Consider the following 17,529-nt stretch of genomic DNA (forward strand, 5'->3'; position numbering starts at 1 on the left):
TTTAAAATTAAAACAAATTACCAAGCAGGACTCATATTCAACTGAGGCTGGCTGACTTTAGCCTCTTCCCTACCACTGCTTCCCTGACTTCTTCCCACCCACAAAACTGTATTATCAGCTGTCTCTGCTATGAAAAACACTTACTTGAAACAGATCACATATGCTCATAATCATGGCTTTTTAGTTCATTTATGGGTTCTTCTTTCAATGAGAAAGTGTTCATAAATAAGAAATGGGAGTTACCTGTATTCCTTTCTTTAGCTGGGCCACAGCACAAGTAAGTTAAGACACTTGTGATAGCTCATAAAATCTATAGAAAAGCTGGAAACTTATAAGGAGAAATGTTCCAGAAGAGAATGTTATCATAAGAAAATGCAAGCAGTCATCACGACAATGAATCCCCAGTAGTATGTTAGAAGAAAGAACTCTGGAACAAGCCATTTTCTGATAAAGTCCTTTTAATGGAAAATGTAAAACCCCTTTCAACTTTAATGTACAAAGCCATATGTAACACTTGCACTTTTAACAAATAAAAGCAAGCCAATGTTTTAAAAAAATACATCATTAAATGTATATATGTATATATTTACATAGCATATTAAGTTTAATATTTAGCTTTAAAAGTTCACATAAATTTTACCAAAATGAGACAATTTTAAATAAATTACACCTTTTGAAAATGTTTAATTGTACAGTCAATAGCTTCAACAAAATATTGAAGTGTCCTTATTTAGTATCTACTTTATATACTTCATATTTTACAAATTTTACAATTATTTGGCAGTAATTTTCTGATTATGACATGAATGCTGTGCGATTCAGCAATTTCCCAAATGCAGGCAATAGCTGGTGTTTGTGTCCTATTCTCACAGTAACTGTCTCAATGTAGTGAAAAATATCAGTTATTTTAGTAAACTGTACAAGGTCACATTTACACTTGATCAACAATATAGCATAGAATTTTGTTTTTTTTTTTTTTTTTTCAAAAATAAATACATCATTTTAAATCTGGCATTTTCACAAACATCATATACACTATAATACAAAAACAGCTAGGAAGCGCTGCTTTTTAAATTTAGCTTGTTTACATAACTAACATTGAATCACAGGGGCTGTGACATATGCTATACTGCTGCGGTATCAGTAACAAGTAATTACTACAAAAGAGAATTTCTTGGCACTGATGGTTTTATGAAGCTTAAGTCAATGTGCATACATAACGTCGTTCGAGAGTAAGTAATTCCAGTTCAATGGCCTAAAAACATCAAACTGGACCACACCTAATTTTCTTCCATATCCTCTACTTCATCTTCATGTATCTTCAAAGCTCTCACCATTTCCTTGACTGCATGATACAATATATTTTTAACCTGAAAGAGATGTTGGCATTTCTAATCACTTCAGCTGGAGATAAAAGTAACAAATGAAAACTGCTATATTAAAAAATTTTTTTCCCTTAATGAAACAAAGCCAAATTCAAGAAAAACAAATGTGATAGTTAAAAATGTTAAACTGCAAGTCAGGATAAGGGTCACTAAAAATCATACAATTAAATGCATATTGTTAATCTGTGGTTGTTATCCAAATATGACAAACTAGGCACTGATTACCCAAGCAGTTTTGCAGGTTTCCTGTTTCTGAATAGAAAAGTCATGCAGAGCAGGAGCTTGTTAGAAAGTTTGTCTCTTACCTGTAGTTTATCATCATAATTGATTTCCTCCTTCAAAAGTCTCAGTTCCTGTGTTAAATGAAATGACTGTACAAGATGTTCTGGAGACACAAAGTCTTCAGTTACCTGAATACAGCTGTGAAAATTCTGTACCTATCCCCAAAACAAAAACAGTGAAATATCAATTTTAGGAGGCAGCACCATCAGAGAACTTATTTTCTCCAAAACATCAAATGCATTTCAAAGCAGAACAGGACTTTATAAATGGAATATTTTTACATAATGAAAAGAACAGAACTTTTCCAGGAATCCTTCAGAGAGGCTGATAATTAGATCCTAAATTATCAGTTTAGTCAAGGTGATTTTTTGGTGTTACTTTAGCAACAACAACAAAAAAGCTAACTGGAAGGTATCTGCTTTACCATTCAATCAAACAATCTGATGTTTGTTGGTGCTCCTTTGGCTTTCAGCATTTGGGTCATTTCACTGTTAACTTTTGTTTTTTTAAGATTTTTTTTTTTTTTTTTTTAAATTTGAGAGAGGGGGAGGAGCTGAGGGAGGAAGAAAATCTTAGGGAGACTCCCCATTGAGCATGGAACCCAACTTGGGGCTTGATCCCAGGACCCTGAGATCATGACTTGAGCCAAAATTAAGAGTTGGACGCTTAACCAAATGAGCCATCCAGGCGCCCTTCCCTGTTAACTTTTACAACCGAACGTAGATGAAAGCAAAAGAAACGAAATTTAGTTTGTGAGGAATGGGGGTGAAAACTGTAGTTTCAGAGATCTATTGCTCACAACAGTTTTAGAATTACCCTAGAATTTTATTTGTGCCTTTCTTTGAAATACTAAAGTATACCTTCAGGCTCCAGTGGCATCAGTACAACTGTTTTTAATAGTTATACCTCCCCTGACTAAATGGTTTTCGGAAGAAGCCAGTCAACAGTCTTATCTGTTGAGGCACCTGGGTGGCTCAGTGGGTTAAGCTTCTGCCTTTGGATCAGGTCATGATCTCAGGGTCCTGGGATCAAGCCCCATATTGGGCTCTGTGCTCAGCAGGGAGCGTGCTTCCCCCTCTCCTCTGCCTGCCTCTCTGCCTACTTGTGATCTCTGTCAAATAAATAAAAATCTTTAAAAAAAAAAAAAACAGTCTTATCTGTTATTTGTACACCATGTACAAATTGACTCAGTACTTCACTATTTCTTGGAATTGTTTTCTATTAATGCTTAGTATAATCACAGAGAAGGACCGGGCTGATCCAATCTGGATTTTATGACATTTTAGGTTGTCTTCTAGTGATATGAATGGATACCATAGAATTCCTAAGAAAGGAGAAATAATTGTAAACTAAGCATTTATACTAGTTCTAATTTTTAAAAAAGATTTTATTTGCTTGGGAGAAAGATAAAGGGAGAAGCAGAGGGAGAGGGACAAGCAATCTCCACACTGAGCATGGAGCCTGACACAAGACCCTGAGATCAGGACCAGAGCTGAAATCAAGAGTTGGACTCTCAACCAACTGAGCCACCCAGCCATGCCAACACTAATCCTAATTTTTAGGTTTAATTAGGAGGTGTGAGAAGAAGATAGTTAAGTGGGGAACAGAGAACAGTGAAAAAAAATCTAACAATAGCGTGATGGAATCCAAAGGCACTGAAATTCCTCCTCTGGGCACACTGTCTACCTGAACAGATGCTCAAGTCTGCACGTTGTTTAAGTCAAGCACTGTCCCTCTACTGATCACCTGATAGCATATATAAACATTCTCGTGCTTTAATCATTAGGTTGTTGGTTCCTCTGCAGGATGAACATAGTGATGCCTCACATTTTCAGCGCTGCTATACAGTCTCCCTGGATCTTCACTATGTGTCTCTAGAACAGATGCTCTACTTCACAGAGCAGGAAACTATGGATAAGAAGTTCAGTGCTTGTTCCAAGAAAAATCAGCCAACAAATGGCAAGCCAACAGGAGCCCAGCTTCTGTAACATCTTGTCTAACAGATGCTTTATGGTCCTATATTAACTCAGTCACACCAGCATAGTTTCCAAATGTCCTGTCTTGTTATGTCTTTCACTTATGTGAACATGCTGTGGGGATTAAGTCCTTCAGAAGTTCTGGCATGTACCTTTCTTTGAGCATGTCTAGTTCTACTGTTTTTTAATTTGTCTCTTCATCGATATCCTACTTTTGTTCATATGTTGTCTTCCTGATTTTCTTCACCAGTTTTCTTTAACTGAGTACATTTAAGACAGTTGGAAGAAAGTCTATGTCTAGTAAGTCCAGTGTCTGTGCTTCCTCAGGGATGGTTTCTGCTGATTATTATCCCTTTTTGCTGAAAACTGGACACAGGAACATTATAATGTGGTCACTGGAAATCAGATTCTCTCTCTACCTCACTGTTGCTGCTGATTATTGGACAAGGCTGTAGCCATCCATTTCTTGTTACTTTCCCACACTATTCTTGCAAAGGCTGTGTTCCTTGTTGGGTGTGATCACTGAAGTCTGTTCTGTTATCTCAGTGGTCAGAGATTTCCTTAAATGCTCCAAATCAGCTGCCCTTTTCTTCACGGAACAGTCTCCCAACTGATGTTAATTTGGATTTGATTCCAGAGTTCTAAAAAAGTTGATTCCATCAGTTTTTGCCAGTTCATGGTTATTTTAAATAAATCACTTTTAGAACTGTGACTTTTATTAGTGCTTAAAAATGGTATTATGCTTTCTAATGACCTCAACCCGATAATATTTTGCTTAAAGGCTTACAGGTCAGTTTGAAGAGACAAGGTTCAGTCTTAAAAGTAGAACCCATTTGAACTTCCCATTCCACTAATTCCTTTTTTTTGGCTATCTTTGATTCATTTACATTTCACTTCTTTGACAGACTGTCTTATTCATACTTGCCTGTGGGATCAACTGTAATCATAAATAGGTAGTGTTAAGAAAATGTAACTCTTGCCATATACATACTGACTTAGGAGAATTTAAGAGTGAAAGATTTTGCCGGAAGTTCTTTTAGCATTATGAATGCAGAAAATTCACAAGTTAGCAATATTATAAACTATGGATGACTAAGCATAATCAATTAAGAGAAACAATTAAGGACAAATTTATCCTAAAGATTTTGTGGCTTAAAAAAAAAAAAAAAAGGCTGCTGTTTAAAATGAAGGCCACTGGGGTGCCTAGGTGGTTCAGGCAGTTAAGCATCTGCCTTCAGCTCAGGTCATAATCCCAGTGTCCTAGGATCAGGTCCCACATTGGGCTCCTTGCTCAGTGGGGAGTCTGCTTCTCCCTTTGCCCCTCTCCCTGCTCTCTCTCAAATAAATAAAATCTTTAAAATGAATGAATAAACAAATAAATAAATAAATAAATAAGCAAACAAATAAAATGAAGGCCACTGAGGACATCACGGTACTAGAGTTAAGACAAAGTAAATCCTGGAGGTCAGGGTCCACCTGCTCCATCTGGTGATATACTGGGGTTCCACAGATTCACTCATGTTTGCCAATAGAAGATTAGCCTGCCATTGTTCTTAATATATGGAGGGTTGTGGCTATGATACTTTCCCTCAGTGTGGCTTCTCAAAGTGCTGACTGCTGACAAACCAAAGAATACAATGTATCTTATCTGGTCAAAACCATTTTTTGATAGGTGCCTTGTGTTTGTAAGGACTTTCTATCTAACGGTTTTTGAAGTGTGGTCCTCATTTTTAGTATATGTGCTGTCGAAGTGAGCACGAAGTGTGGTCCTCAGAGAGTACTGTAAGCATCACCTGGGGACTTGTTAGAAATGTAAAATTTCAGGTCCCTCCCGCAGACCCACTGAATCAGAAGTTCTGGGGGTAGGGTCCAGCAATCTGTTTTATCAAATCTTCTAGGAAATCCTGATGTATGCTAACACACGAGAAGCACTTACTTAGACTTTGGGTTTATTTTAAGGGCTACCTATAGTCTATTGGAAGTGAAGTCATCAATGAAAAGCTTTCAGGACCTCTAAAGACTAAGTAAGTTGTAAATAATTACATCTCAAATGCAAGTTCATATTGTGAACATAGAGTTCTTATTTCCTTTTAATTCTCTCTCAAATCCACATTATCATCACTTCTGAGTCATGGACAACACCCTTTCAAAAGAGTACAAATAACCATGCTGTCATTATCACACCACATAAGGAAAAGACAGAAATTTTTGTGCTTATAGCTGGCAATTCTATGCCAAAATATGCAGCAGAGTGGTCTTGGAACACTCAGCAAGTTAGTAGCAGAGCTCAGAATAGAATTTGCCAATCTAGGTTATACATGCTATATTTAAGTATAACATCTTTTATACTCTAGAAATGAAATTTGCTCTCTAGAATCTAAGCGATATTTCTATAGATCTCAAAAGAAAGCATGTTTTCCTATATACTTATGTATACAGTCGTAACTGGAAGTTAGAGTCCAACCTAAGAAAACTTTTTGAAGGGGCCGGAAGACACATGAAGAGGCCAAAATTTACATGTTTGTACAAAGAGCACAATACATATAAATTATGTAAAGTTGTAACTTTGTTTTTATCTGTACTTGTGCAAAAATATGTTGTGTATGAGAACATATTTTCAGGCTGTCAGGACTTACAAATATTTAAGTGCATTATTCTAAACATGGAAAAGAGCAATGAAAAACCCATAAAACTCTGTCCTCATGAACTTTATATTCCAGGTGGGGATTAAAAGATAATAAACAAGGTAAATAAATTATGAATAATATTAGAAGGTGATGATTGAAATGGGGGATAAAGCAGGGAAGATGACAGGGAACTGGGGGACACAATTTGCACTTTAAAACTAGGATGTTAAGGAAGACCTCACTGAGGAAGGTGACACTTGAGCAAATAAACCTTCAAAGAATGTGAAGAAGCAATCAGAGATCTCTTATAGAGATCTGAAAAAAGAATTCCAGGCCAAAGGATTAGCAAGCACAATGGCCCTGGGGAGGAAACTTGCATGGTGTATGTGAAAAACATAGAGAGGGCAGGGTGGCCAAAGAGAAGTAAGGAGGAGGGAAATAGGGAAGAAAGGTAGTGAAGAAAGGCAGTGAGACTTGAACAGGATACAAACAGAGATCATTCAGGACCTTGTGAAGCTTTGAGCAGTATTATGTGAACTAAACTTTTTAACACGATCACTATGCCTACTATTTTGAGAAAACATGGCTCTCTAACCACAGAAAAGCAAGAGCAGAGAGACATGTACATGGCACGGAATCTCTGGTAAACACTGATGGACTCTGCAGGAGGGCAACTGGAGGCAAAGGTGAGAAAAAGACTGAATTTTTACTGTGAAGCCTATTGTACTACTTAGATTCTTTTTTTAAAATTAACATATAATGTATTATTTGCCCCAGGGGTAGAGGTCTCTAAAATCATCAGGTTTACACATTTCACAGGACTCACCATAGCACATACCCTCCCCAATGTCCATATGTACTACTTAGATTCTTAAAAACTGTGTCACTGTATTACATTTCTTCTTTTTTAAAGATTTTATTTATTTATTTGACAGGCAGAGAGGCAGGCTGGGGGTGGGGGAGGCAGGGTCCCCGCTGAGCAGAGAGCCTGATACAGGGCTCGATGGCAGGACTCTGGGATCATGACCTGAGCCGAAGGCAGAGGGTTAACCCACTGAGGCACCCAGGGGCCCCTTACATTTCAAAATAAAAATTGAGACAGCATAAAACAACTAAACTATCCATACTCCCCTCAAAATTGAACCTTGGTACACACTTTGCACAATGTATAAAAATTAACTAAAAATGGATTATAGATCTAAATTTAAGACTAACCACAATAAAGCTTTTAAAAAGAAAATGTAAGAGAAAATGTTTGCTATCTTGGGCTAGGCAGCAATTCTGGATATACAACAATAAAAGTATGATACATAAAAGAAAAAACTGATCACCTGAACTTCATCAGAATTAAAATACTTCTCTCTGGAAGATATCTTTAAGAAAATGTAAGGACAGGGGCGCCTGGGTGGCTCAGTGGGTTAAAGCCTCTGCCTTTGGCTCAGGTCATGATCCCGGGGTCCTGGGATCGAGCCCCACATCGGGCTCTCTGCTCAGCCAGGGAGCCTGCTTCCTCCTCTCTCTCTGCCTGCCTCTCTGCCTACTTATGATCTTTGGCTGTCAAATAAATAAATAAAATCTTTAAAAAAAAAAAAAAAAAAAAAAGAAAATGTAAGGACAAGCCACAGATTAGGAGAATATATTTGCAAAGTATATATTAGATAAAGGGCTTATAAAGTATTGTAGTTAAAACTAGAAACTCAGAAAAAAGAAAATACAACTGGAAAAATGTATAAAATATTTGAACACACAGATTTACCAACATAGATATATGGATGATGGCAAATAAATACATGATAAGATGCTAGACATACTTAGTTATTAAACGTACAATGTGATACCAATGCACGCTTATTCAAATGTTTAAAAACAAAACTGACAATAAGCAGAGGAAATGGAACTCACATATACTACTTTGGGGAATAGAAAATGGTACAATCACTTTGGAGAACCACCTGACAGTTTCTTGTAAAGTTAATCATATATTTATTTTATGACCAGGAAATCCCATCACTTATTGTTTATCAAACTTGAAATAAAAAATCGATGTTCACAGAAAAACCTGTATGCAAAATTTTGGGTGGCTTTACTTATTATTTGTCCCAAGCTGGAAAACACCCAAATGTTCTTCAGTTGGTGAATGGATTAAGAAACTGTTAAATTTGTATAATGAACAACTACCCATCAATAAAAAGGATCCAGGGGCGCCTGAGTGGCTCAGTGGGTTAAGCCTCTGCCTTCGGCTCAGGTCATGGGTCTCAGAGACCTGGGATAGAGCCCCACATCGGGCTCTCTGTCTGCCTCTCTACCTACTTGTGATCTCTCTCTGTCCGTTAAATAAATAAATAAAATCTTTAAAAAAAAAAAGGATCCAAATAATGGTATACACAAAAACATGGATGAATCTCAAATGTATTATATGTTGAATAAGAAAGTCAGAACTATAGGAGGAAAACTAAGTAGTTGTAGGAATGTCAGATGAGAGATGACTAAAAAAAGGCAGGAGGGCATTTTTAGGAGTAATCCAAGTGTTTGGTATTTTGTTGTGTTGTTACCTAACTATACAGTTCTCAAAACTTAAAGAACTGCACGCTAAAATCATACCTCAATTTAAAAACTGCACTATCCAGTTTAACTTTAAGAAAATAAATATTGGGTAAGTTAAATATAAAAAAGGATTTTCAAGGGAACCTGTCTTATATTATCAAAAAATTCTTTCTATTTACAAAATAGTACAAAATGTACTATTCTCTTAAATAGGTTACTCCATTGAGGGTGTTTTACATTTTGATACAGATTAGCTCTTTTCTGATAAGAGACTAGAAGGCAAAAAAATGGTATGTGGGAACTTGAATCATTAATGATACAACATCTCTGAAATGATCAGGTAAGACCATGGGACAATAAAACAATTTAACATAAATAATGCATTAAACTTAGTACAATTAACACATTTTTTTCTCTAAGAAGTTATTGTCATGAAACAGGTATATTTATTATGATGTCTGTATTTTACTGTCATAAATGCTATTTGATATCTAAGAATGATAAATCTAACCCTGAGCTTGACATGTTAAAAACTAAGCAAATATTATCACTTAAGGAATATTTGTGCTATTACATAATGGTGTGACAATGCTGCACAGGCAATAACTGCATATATAGTTATATAAAATGTGGAAAACATTCCTTGGTTTAAAAAAAAAAAAAGGACACACATCTGATACATCTCAACTATCAGGTGGTAGAAGAGGTGGGGAACCAACTCTGAGGGTAACTAGCTTTCGGGGTTCTTGGATTTCCTCTGCACACTCTGCTACTATGAGGGCTAAGCTGGTGTGTGGTAGCTTCAGTCTATTTATCAAAATCCACTGTATGCTTTTAATCCAATCCTCCATGCCCATTACCTATTCTATGCCTTTTTTCCAGGTCCACAGAGTCAAGCCACAGAAACAAAGATAATGTGTTTATTTTAGTTTTTAAAATTTGTGGATCAATAGCTATAAAAATTACATTATCATCTTTCTTTGGACAAACTATTGCTATGTTAGCAAACAAGGCAGGAGTTACACTAAAAGCCTGCGTTATGGAACATTCTAGCCAACACTTCATTCTGCTCAGTTTGGTGCCTAGAAAATGTGTGATCTCAGGTCTTAATACTTAAGTGTTAAGTCTCCCTACTGAGAACTAAATATATAGTATGTCTCTTTTTCCTCCTTAAAAAGTCTTAAAAAAAAAAAAAAAAAAAAAAAAGATTTGGATCCACTAAGTGGAAACAATATAAATATGGAAATCTGGCTCACGTTGAACCAATTTAAGTTCTCAAAGCATTTAATCATGTCAGATCTCTTTAAGCACTGGAAAGTTATGTTTGTGGTTTCTTAATGAAAGCAAACTGGATGCAGGTCATTCTCTTACTTATCAGAACTTCCTTTTCAAAATTGGTTCCTTCAGTAATAGATGCGTGAAGAGTAAGTTTTTGTGTACCTGATGAAGGGCTCCCGCTGGTAAGACAATGGCGTCACCAAGGAACTGAATGAGAGTCCAGGTCCTAACTCCATACTCCTCAAGTAGTCTTTGGCGGAGCTTTTTGTTCACGTACCAACTCTGGTCACGTATCGGATCATGTTCTGGGAGAACTTCAATGCCTTGTTCTTTTGAAATCTGTAGTATGGATTAAAATGAAAATATACATTTCAATTTTAAGTAAGGGAAATGGTAAATTCTGTTCAGATAAATTCCAATTTTCTTTGCAATAATCATCTTTTGTTCTTAGAATCTCATGGAACAATACATGTGCTTAAGTTAAAGAAAATAATATTGTATAACAATTTGAAAAGCCAAGGGATATTAAAACAATACTGCACATTGAGATCCTGTTAATAAATGGGCTGTTAATAATGGACGCCTGGGTGGCTCAGTCAATTAAGCGTCTGCCTTCAGCTCAGGTCTTGATCCCAGGGATCTGGGATCGAGCCCCACATCAAGCTCCCTGCTCAGCGGGAAGCCTGCTTCTCCCTCTCCCACTCCCCCTGCTTGTATTCCCTCTCATGAGGTCTCTTTGTGTGTCAAATAAGTAAGCAAGTAAATAAATAAAATCTTAAAAAAGAATAAAAAAATAAAGTGAATCATACTACCACCTTCTCACCTCTTCCATCCACCATGAAGTTTCCATCCATTTGGTTTCTTCTTTATAATTGTTTCAACAGTATAGCACAGAGATTAGGAAAAGCTTAGCTTAGTAGCTTTTTTTGTCAAAAGCCAAACTATCCATATGTATGGACTTGAACATTTCCTGATCTTGCTTTTTTTTAAAAATGTAAGTACAAAGATAAATATCTTTATATTGCTAACCCTCTAATCTCTGACAAATCAATTTCAAGGGACCCTTTACTAACCAGTGAATTAACCATTCTGCTTTAAAAAGCATAATTTGTAATATTTTAAGTTAAAATACTGGTAGGTATTGTGAGATAAGACAATAGGTATAGAGCTACAGCTCCTTTACTTCATACTGAACAGAGACAAACCTTAAGTCCATTCTGAAAGAAAATGCAGTATAATGAGAAAAGCAGCAATGATGGCCCCTTGAGAGAAATGCCTCTAATTGCATATTTAGCAAATATTTGAGCAAAGGACTGAACTAATCATTCTAAATTAACGTGTTTCATTCAGTGTTTAACAACTAAATTAAGGTATGATTACTCAAAATTTCAGTCTATTCAAATAAGTGTAACAGAGCAATTGATGTGGTTAGGAGCAGAATTACTTCCTGTGTCAACAGCCAAACTATTAATAATAAAAAAAAAGATCCTACCTTCTTTAGATGTTCCTATGACATATTTTTATATCCTATAATTTTCACCACTTTTCAATAAGGGTAACCTCTGACTCATCAACAGATTAGATTAGTTAGTTATATAAGACAGGGGAGTACTACCAACTGAGAAGAAGTTGCCATTCAAAGACCTCAACATGAAAAGGGCTTTAAAAGGAGCAAGAGAAAGGAGCTTTTGACTTACAACAATAGTAAGAAGGTCCCTCCTCTTTTGAAGTAAAAATTACCTAATTATCCTATATTCCTGAATCCAAATTAAGTTACATTAAAAATTACTAAGTCCTTGGCTCAAGGTAAAGAGATAAACTATTTGAGACCTAAATTTATACCTTCTGAAGAAATTCCCTTATCTTGTCAATGTCTTTCCCTGCATAAATATGCCACAGAGCACCAGGTATTTCACTTGAGTCCTTCAATCGTTTTCTTAAAATGTCATCCAAATCTTCCTCCTCAAATTTCTTGAGTATTCCTGAAACATAGGAGAATATTTTCAAATTGGTCATTAAAGACCACCAGAAAGCCAAGTATCCTAGAATTGATCTATGGGAGCAGAACAGTGCCAGACTAGATCAGGACTCTTAAAGAGGAAGTAAACCCAGTTAAACTGTTACAGAACAGAAAACACTGACCATGCATAACAAGGGACAGAGTAACGGTAACTTTCCCAGATCATTTGTTTTCTGCAAACCAAGGAACAAGAGACTAAAAACTCAAGGGTTTCTAAATCAACTTTCTTCCTGTTCCAAAGAGGTGGTCGTAACAGTGATCTGTACTCATACACCATTTCCGAACTTACACAAGACTTTCATGGCTACTATTAACTACTTGGTAAGGTAGGCAAGGATCATAACCTCTATTTTATTTTGGGGGCTGGGGGGGGCCAGACAGGGAGAAGAAGAGAGAGAATCCTAAGCAGGCAAGCACCAGCTCAGTGTGGACCCTGACTCGGGGCTCAATCTCATGACCCTGAGATCATGACCTGAGCGGATCATGATCTGAGTGTAGTTGGTGCCCCAACTACAGCGAACATTTTATTCTTTTTTTTGTTTTTGTTTTGTTTTTTTAAAGATTTTATTTATTTATTTGACAGAGAGAGATCACAAGTAGGCAGAGAGGCAGGCAGAGAGAGAGAGGAAGGGAAGCAGGCTCCCTGCTGAGCAGAGAGCCCAATGCAGGGCTCGATCCCAGGACCCTGAGATCATGACCTGAGCCGAAGGCAGAGGCTTTAACCCACTGAGCCACCCAGGCGCCCCTACAGCGAACATTTTAAAGAAATGTTCTTTTCAGAGTAAATTTATTGCTTGCTACAAAGAATACATGAAATGTTTCCTAATTTGTAACAGTAAATTCTTTCTTATGTTTAAAGTTGGCTGCAAGGATTTCTTTATTCAGTCATTTATTCTTTATTCAGTAGGTCCTGGGATCAAGACCCCCATCAGACCTCCTGCTCAGCAGGGAGTCTGCTTCTTTCTCTCGCTCTGCTTCTTTCCTGCTCACGGTCTTTCTTTCTTGCAAAATAAATGTATAAAATCAAGGAAAAAAAAGGAGCAGGGGGATTATTGGGGTAGGGAAAACTTTTTTCATTTTTTTTTTTAAGATTTTATTTATTTATTTGACAGAGAGAGAGAGATCACAAGTAAGCAGAGAGGCAGACAGAGAGAGAGGGGGAAGCAGGCTCCCTACTGAGCAGAGCCCCTGATGCAGGCCTCAATCCCAGGACCCATGACCTGAGCTGAAGGCAGAGGCTTAACCCCCTAAGCCACCCAGGTGTTCCAAAAGCTTTTTTTAAATGAAGGACTCCAGGGGGAGGGAGATGACATTGAGCCACACTTTGAAGCAATTTGCCAGGGAAACAGGTAGGTAAGTGCAGGAAAAAGCATATGCTTTAAATAAGCGGGTGTTTCTTCAGGTTTTAGGCATTTACCCTAAAACACTCTTTTGGTGATCATCTATAAAGAGTGGCAAAAGCTTCAGATAAAGACAGCCACAGGATTAAAATGATGAAATGTTTTCTTAAAAGACAAAATACTATACTTATAAACGAGGGAGGGGCAGTGAGCAGGAACAAGGATGAATAACAAAGGCTCAGTATTTAAGGACATGAAAGACTAGTAGAGGAGAAAAGCAGGTATAAATTCTGTATTATAGAACAAATGCTAAAGGGGTTGATTAGAACAAAGTGCAATGAGGCACAAAAGAGATAATGAACTCTTTGGAGTCATAGGCTTTGAAAAAATAATCTGAACCACAAGTTATACTTTCTGTATTAGAGATAGGACTACAATCCAAGTGTACCTGACTCTCAAATCCTTGGGAGTGGAGGAGGTGAAGAGTTTATCGATTATAATCAATATTAATTTAGGAAGCTGAGAAACAGTATAAAAATGAGTTTCTAGTTTTGGGGGAATTCAGGTTGTGTTTTATGGAAGCTGTCAAATATACAGAAAAGTAGAGTGAATACTATAGGAACCCCCATGTCTTCAGCACCTAGTCACTAAGCTTTAGATACCTTCTTGGCTCCAGATAAAGAGCTGGTTATGTACATGGTGGTTGAGTCATGCACAGAATTTCACATAAAGTACATGTAAACTAGAAAGGCAGGAAAAAAATTCTCTGACTCTAGGAAAGCCTGGGATTCTATAAGGTTAGTTAAGAACTAGGGGAGTAGTATCACAGAAGCCAAGGGCAGTATCTGAAGAAGAGGCAGTGATTGACAGTACATTTATTTCAGAAGGGCAAGCATTAAGACGACCAGAAAGAAACCACTGAAACCACTTATCCAATTGTGAATGTTAGTGAGGGCTGCTGTAAGTAATTTCAGTGGGGCAGCAGGTCTAAGGCCAACGTGCATAGAACTGAAATGTGAGTAAGAGCTGATAAAGACAGCAAAGAATTTGTTACAAAGGCTGGAGCTATAGGATGGTGGCAAGGAAGACGAGATTTGAATGTTTTCTTCTGCACAGTCTAGAGTGTACTTCTACTCTGAAGAAAATAACCAGCAGAAAGGAAAAGTTTAAAGACCTATTTACATACAAGGTTATAGCAGATAGAACAAGGTTTTGGAAAGAAAACTAGAGGATGGAATCTAAAACCTCTACAATGGATAGAAAAGGTTCTATCTACTTTGGAGAAAAGTAGAGGGGAAAACATGAATGTCTGAGGCACAAACCAAATCTTAATCATCCTCAGAACCCCAGGACCCAGTTTCTATTCTCCAATAAAGTGTTTATAAGTAAGCTTAACAGTTTATTTCCACAAACAGAACATTTAAAGATAGGAAAGGAGCAAATAAAAATACTCATTTTTAAAATTAAAATTTGTTTTATTGAAAAAAGGTAAATCAAGCACTGTTAAAGATTAGAATATCCCTATATCCACTGCAATTCTTTTTGCAATCTTTGCTGTTTACTCAGAGGCTGACATTCTAGATAATAAATCCTAGTGTGTATGGTTATTCAGTTTCATTGCAAAGACCATTATTCTTCAAGTTTCTTTACCTGCTTTTGAGAGAATGCCATTTCCTTTTGCTATGCCAACATAGACTAGAATATTTACAACATCAGAAACTTCAACGTGGAGATTTGTTGTTCCTATGTCATGATCTTTAGCAGCCGCTACACCTGTGTATAAAATTTTATAAAATTTTATTTGACTGAAAACATATTCTAGATATTCCCCCTAAAGTCAGCTCTATGAAGAAAATTTGTTAATTGTAATTTCAGCTTTAGTTTCCTTGTTCCAAAGCCTGCTCCCCAAGAGCCACAATACAAGAAATTTCCATAAAAATCAAATTACTAGAAAATGTAAATATTCTGTAATTGTACTTGTAAGAATTAGCAAGTACTCAACTATATTGAGTTATTAACTCAATTAACTCAGTTATTAACTATATTGGCTATTAATTTCTACTATACTGATAGGGAAAAAAAAGACTTCAATGGATTACTAAAAAATGGATTTGATAGAGCCTAAAAACCACTAGTCAATTTATCTTTGGACAGAAGTTAAAATGTCATAGAATTCCAAGTTCACAGAAATGCAAATATATACCTACCATAGGCACTGCACAACCTGGGTCCTAGATCAGGGCGTACAAAAAATCCTGGCAAATGAGAGGCCAAGTTGAATTTTCCTTCTGGACTACAATATTCTGGCAATGGTAGGCTTTTTAAAAGATCTTCGTATCTGAAGAATAACAACATTGACTTCATCTGAATACAGATTAACTTTCTTGGGTGCCTTCATATATAAATTTTCAAATACAAATTTTCAGGTTGTTTAAACTTTTCCTTAAGGATTCTGACAATTAACACTTCCCTTGACGTCATTTAGTTTAAATGAATGCCTAACACAAGGACAGAACAGAAGTGACACGGAATTCTGAACTGCAATTCTCTTTCTCTAAACATAGCAAATTAAAAGCATCAAGAGAAGGGAGGTCATAAACAGTACCCCGCATCCTTTGATATTAGCATTTTTTCCTTTACTAACCTAACATAAAGACGCTATCCTGCTGAGAACAGAGATTGGTTTTTGTTCTTAATTTATTCTTAATTGGCAAGGAAAATGCCTGAAATAAAATACGTAATTCCTTATCCTACTTCTGGGGATAATCTCAGCCAATTTCAAAAACTCAAGGGTTAAAATAATAAGTTTTAAAAATATATACCTTGCTGGCATCATAGTCTTGAAGTCTTCTCCTGAAGGGCAATCTTTCAGTTTTAAAACAACTGTTTCTCCATTTTTCGTTTTTTGTCGTTCTATAAAGAATGCAGTTTATTATTAAAAGGTAATTTCTGCCTTTTAATTTTTATGTTTGGAATGAATGACTTGATTATTGTACAGTATGTATTTAATGAATGCTTGCTTACTGAGTTTAATTTCTTATGTACTTACATAGTATTAGGACTTTTATTCCTTATGTATTTAGGTATTTGTAATATTGCAAAAATTTCTTTAAAAATCTGTTTACAAGTGTTATTGAAACTAGTCTTACATTTTTACTTTTAATTTTCTAAGTGTTTTACATAACATGTAATTCTCAAAGGTTTATGGGGTTGCCAAAAATATTCCCCATATGATATAAGGAAACATGGTATAAATAACTTATTTATGGTCAAAGGATATTAGGGGTAGAACCAAGGAATAAGACCTAGTCTCTTGTTTCCAAGTATTTGTCTCTTCTTTATTAGCCAAAGTAATATGGAAGTTTCAAAGATTAAAAATCTGTTAAGTCATGTTTGCAATTTATAATTTTGGGGGGCTATGTTTCAGAAAGCAGTAAAACAAACAAAAAACAACATACTTGAAACTTCTTCAAAACCATCCCAGAATTCCTTAACATTGGCATTTGAAATAATGCTGTCTTTGCAGTTCAGGAGATCAGCTTGGTGGTCTCCAAAATCAAGACTAATTGACTCCGCCTTCCACAAGCTAATGTTCATTTTCTTATGCACACCAGAAACCACTGCAGGCTTATAAATAAATAAATAGATAGATCGATAAGTTAAAAGGTATATGAACACTTCCAAAATTCGATTTTATACACATATACAACAAACAGGTAACATGTTAAGTTTTAGTACTAATGACAAATTGTGAAAATAAAAGGGACTTCTGAAAATAGTTCCTGACCTGAAAAGATACACATAATATACTGTCAATGAGAATACGTAAAGAGAGAATGCCATGTAAATACATTGCCATTTTTTTTTAAATTAAAATTAACGTGCAGTAAATTTTCAGGAACAAAGTCTTAAAGGGCTACCCTAAAAATTTCAGTTCTAGGTAGTATAAATATGAATTTTGGGCTGCATTATTTATAGACTAATTTTTGAAGATAGAACATAACCTACTTATATATATGCTTATGTGTGATATATATAAAAAGATTTTAACAACATACATATAGTCCTTGAGATTAA

At 36.0% G+C, this 17,529-nt stretch overlaps 1 protein-coding gene across 6 annotated transcripts in view; it reads right to left on the reverse strand.

Moving 5' to 3' along the window:
* Window positions 1–440: 440 nt before the first annotated feature.
* Window positions 441–17,529, reverse strand: part of LOC111144666 (jumonji domain containing 1C) — a 267,642-nt gene continuing 250,553 nt past the window's right edge. For all 6 annotated transcript variants that reach the window (XM_022499062.1, XM_022499061.1, XM_022499063.1 and 3 more), the window contains 8 exons: window positions 16,911–17,079; window positions 16,275–16,365; window positions 15,660–15,790; window positions 15,103–15,225; window positions 11,935–12,074; window positions 10,255–10,431; window positions 1,691–1,822; window positions 441–1,370 (listed from right to left, as the gene is read on the reverse strand). In XM_022499062.1, the coding sequence (XP_022354770.1) occupies window positions 1,281–1,370; window positions 1,691–1,822; window positions 10,255–10,431; window positions 11,935–12,074; window positions 15,103–15,225; window positions 15,660–15,790; window positions 16,275–16,365; window positions 16,911–17,079 (1,053 nt within the window). In that variant the 3' untranslated portion in view covers window positions 441–1,280. The remainder of the gene's footprint in view (window positions 1,371–1,690; window positions 1,823–10,254; window positions 10,432–11,934; window positions 12,075–15,102; window positions 15,226–15,659; window positions 15,791–16,274; window positions 16,366–16,910; window positions 17,080–17,529) is intronic.

The sequence above is a fragment of the Enhydra lutris genome, unplaced genomic scaffold (assembly GCF_002288905.1).
Source record: "Enhydra lutris kenyoni isolate GAN:26980312 unplaced genomic scaffold, ASM228890v2 scaffoldscaffold12, whole genome shotgun sequence".
Taxonomy (NCBI): Eukaryota; Metazoa; Chordata; class Mammalia; order Carnivora; family Mustelidae; genus Enhydra; species Enhydra lutris.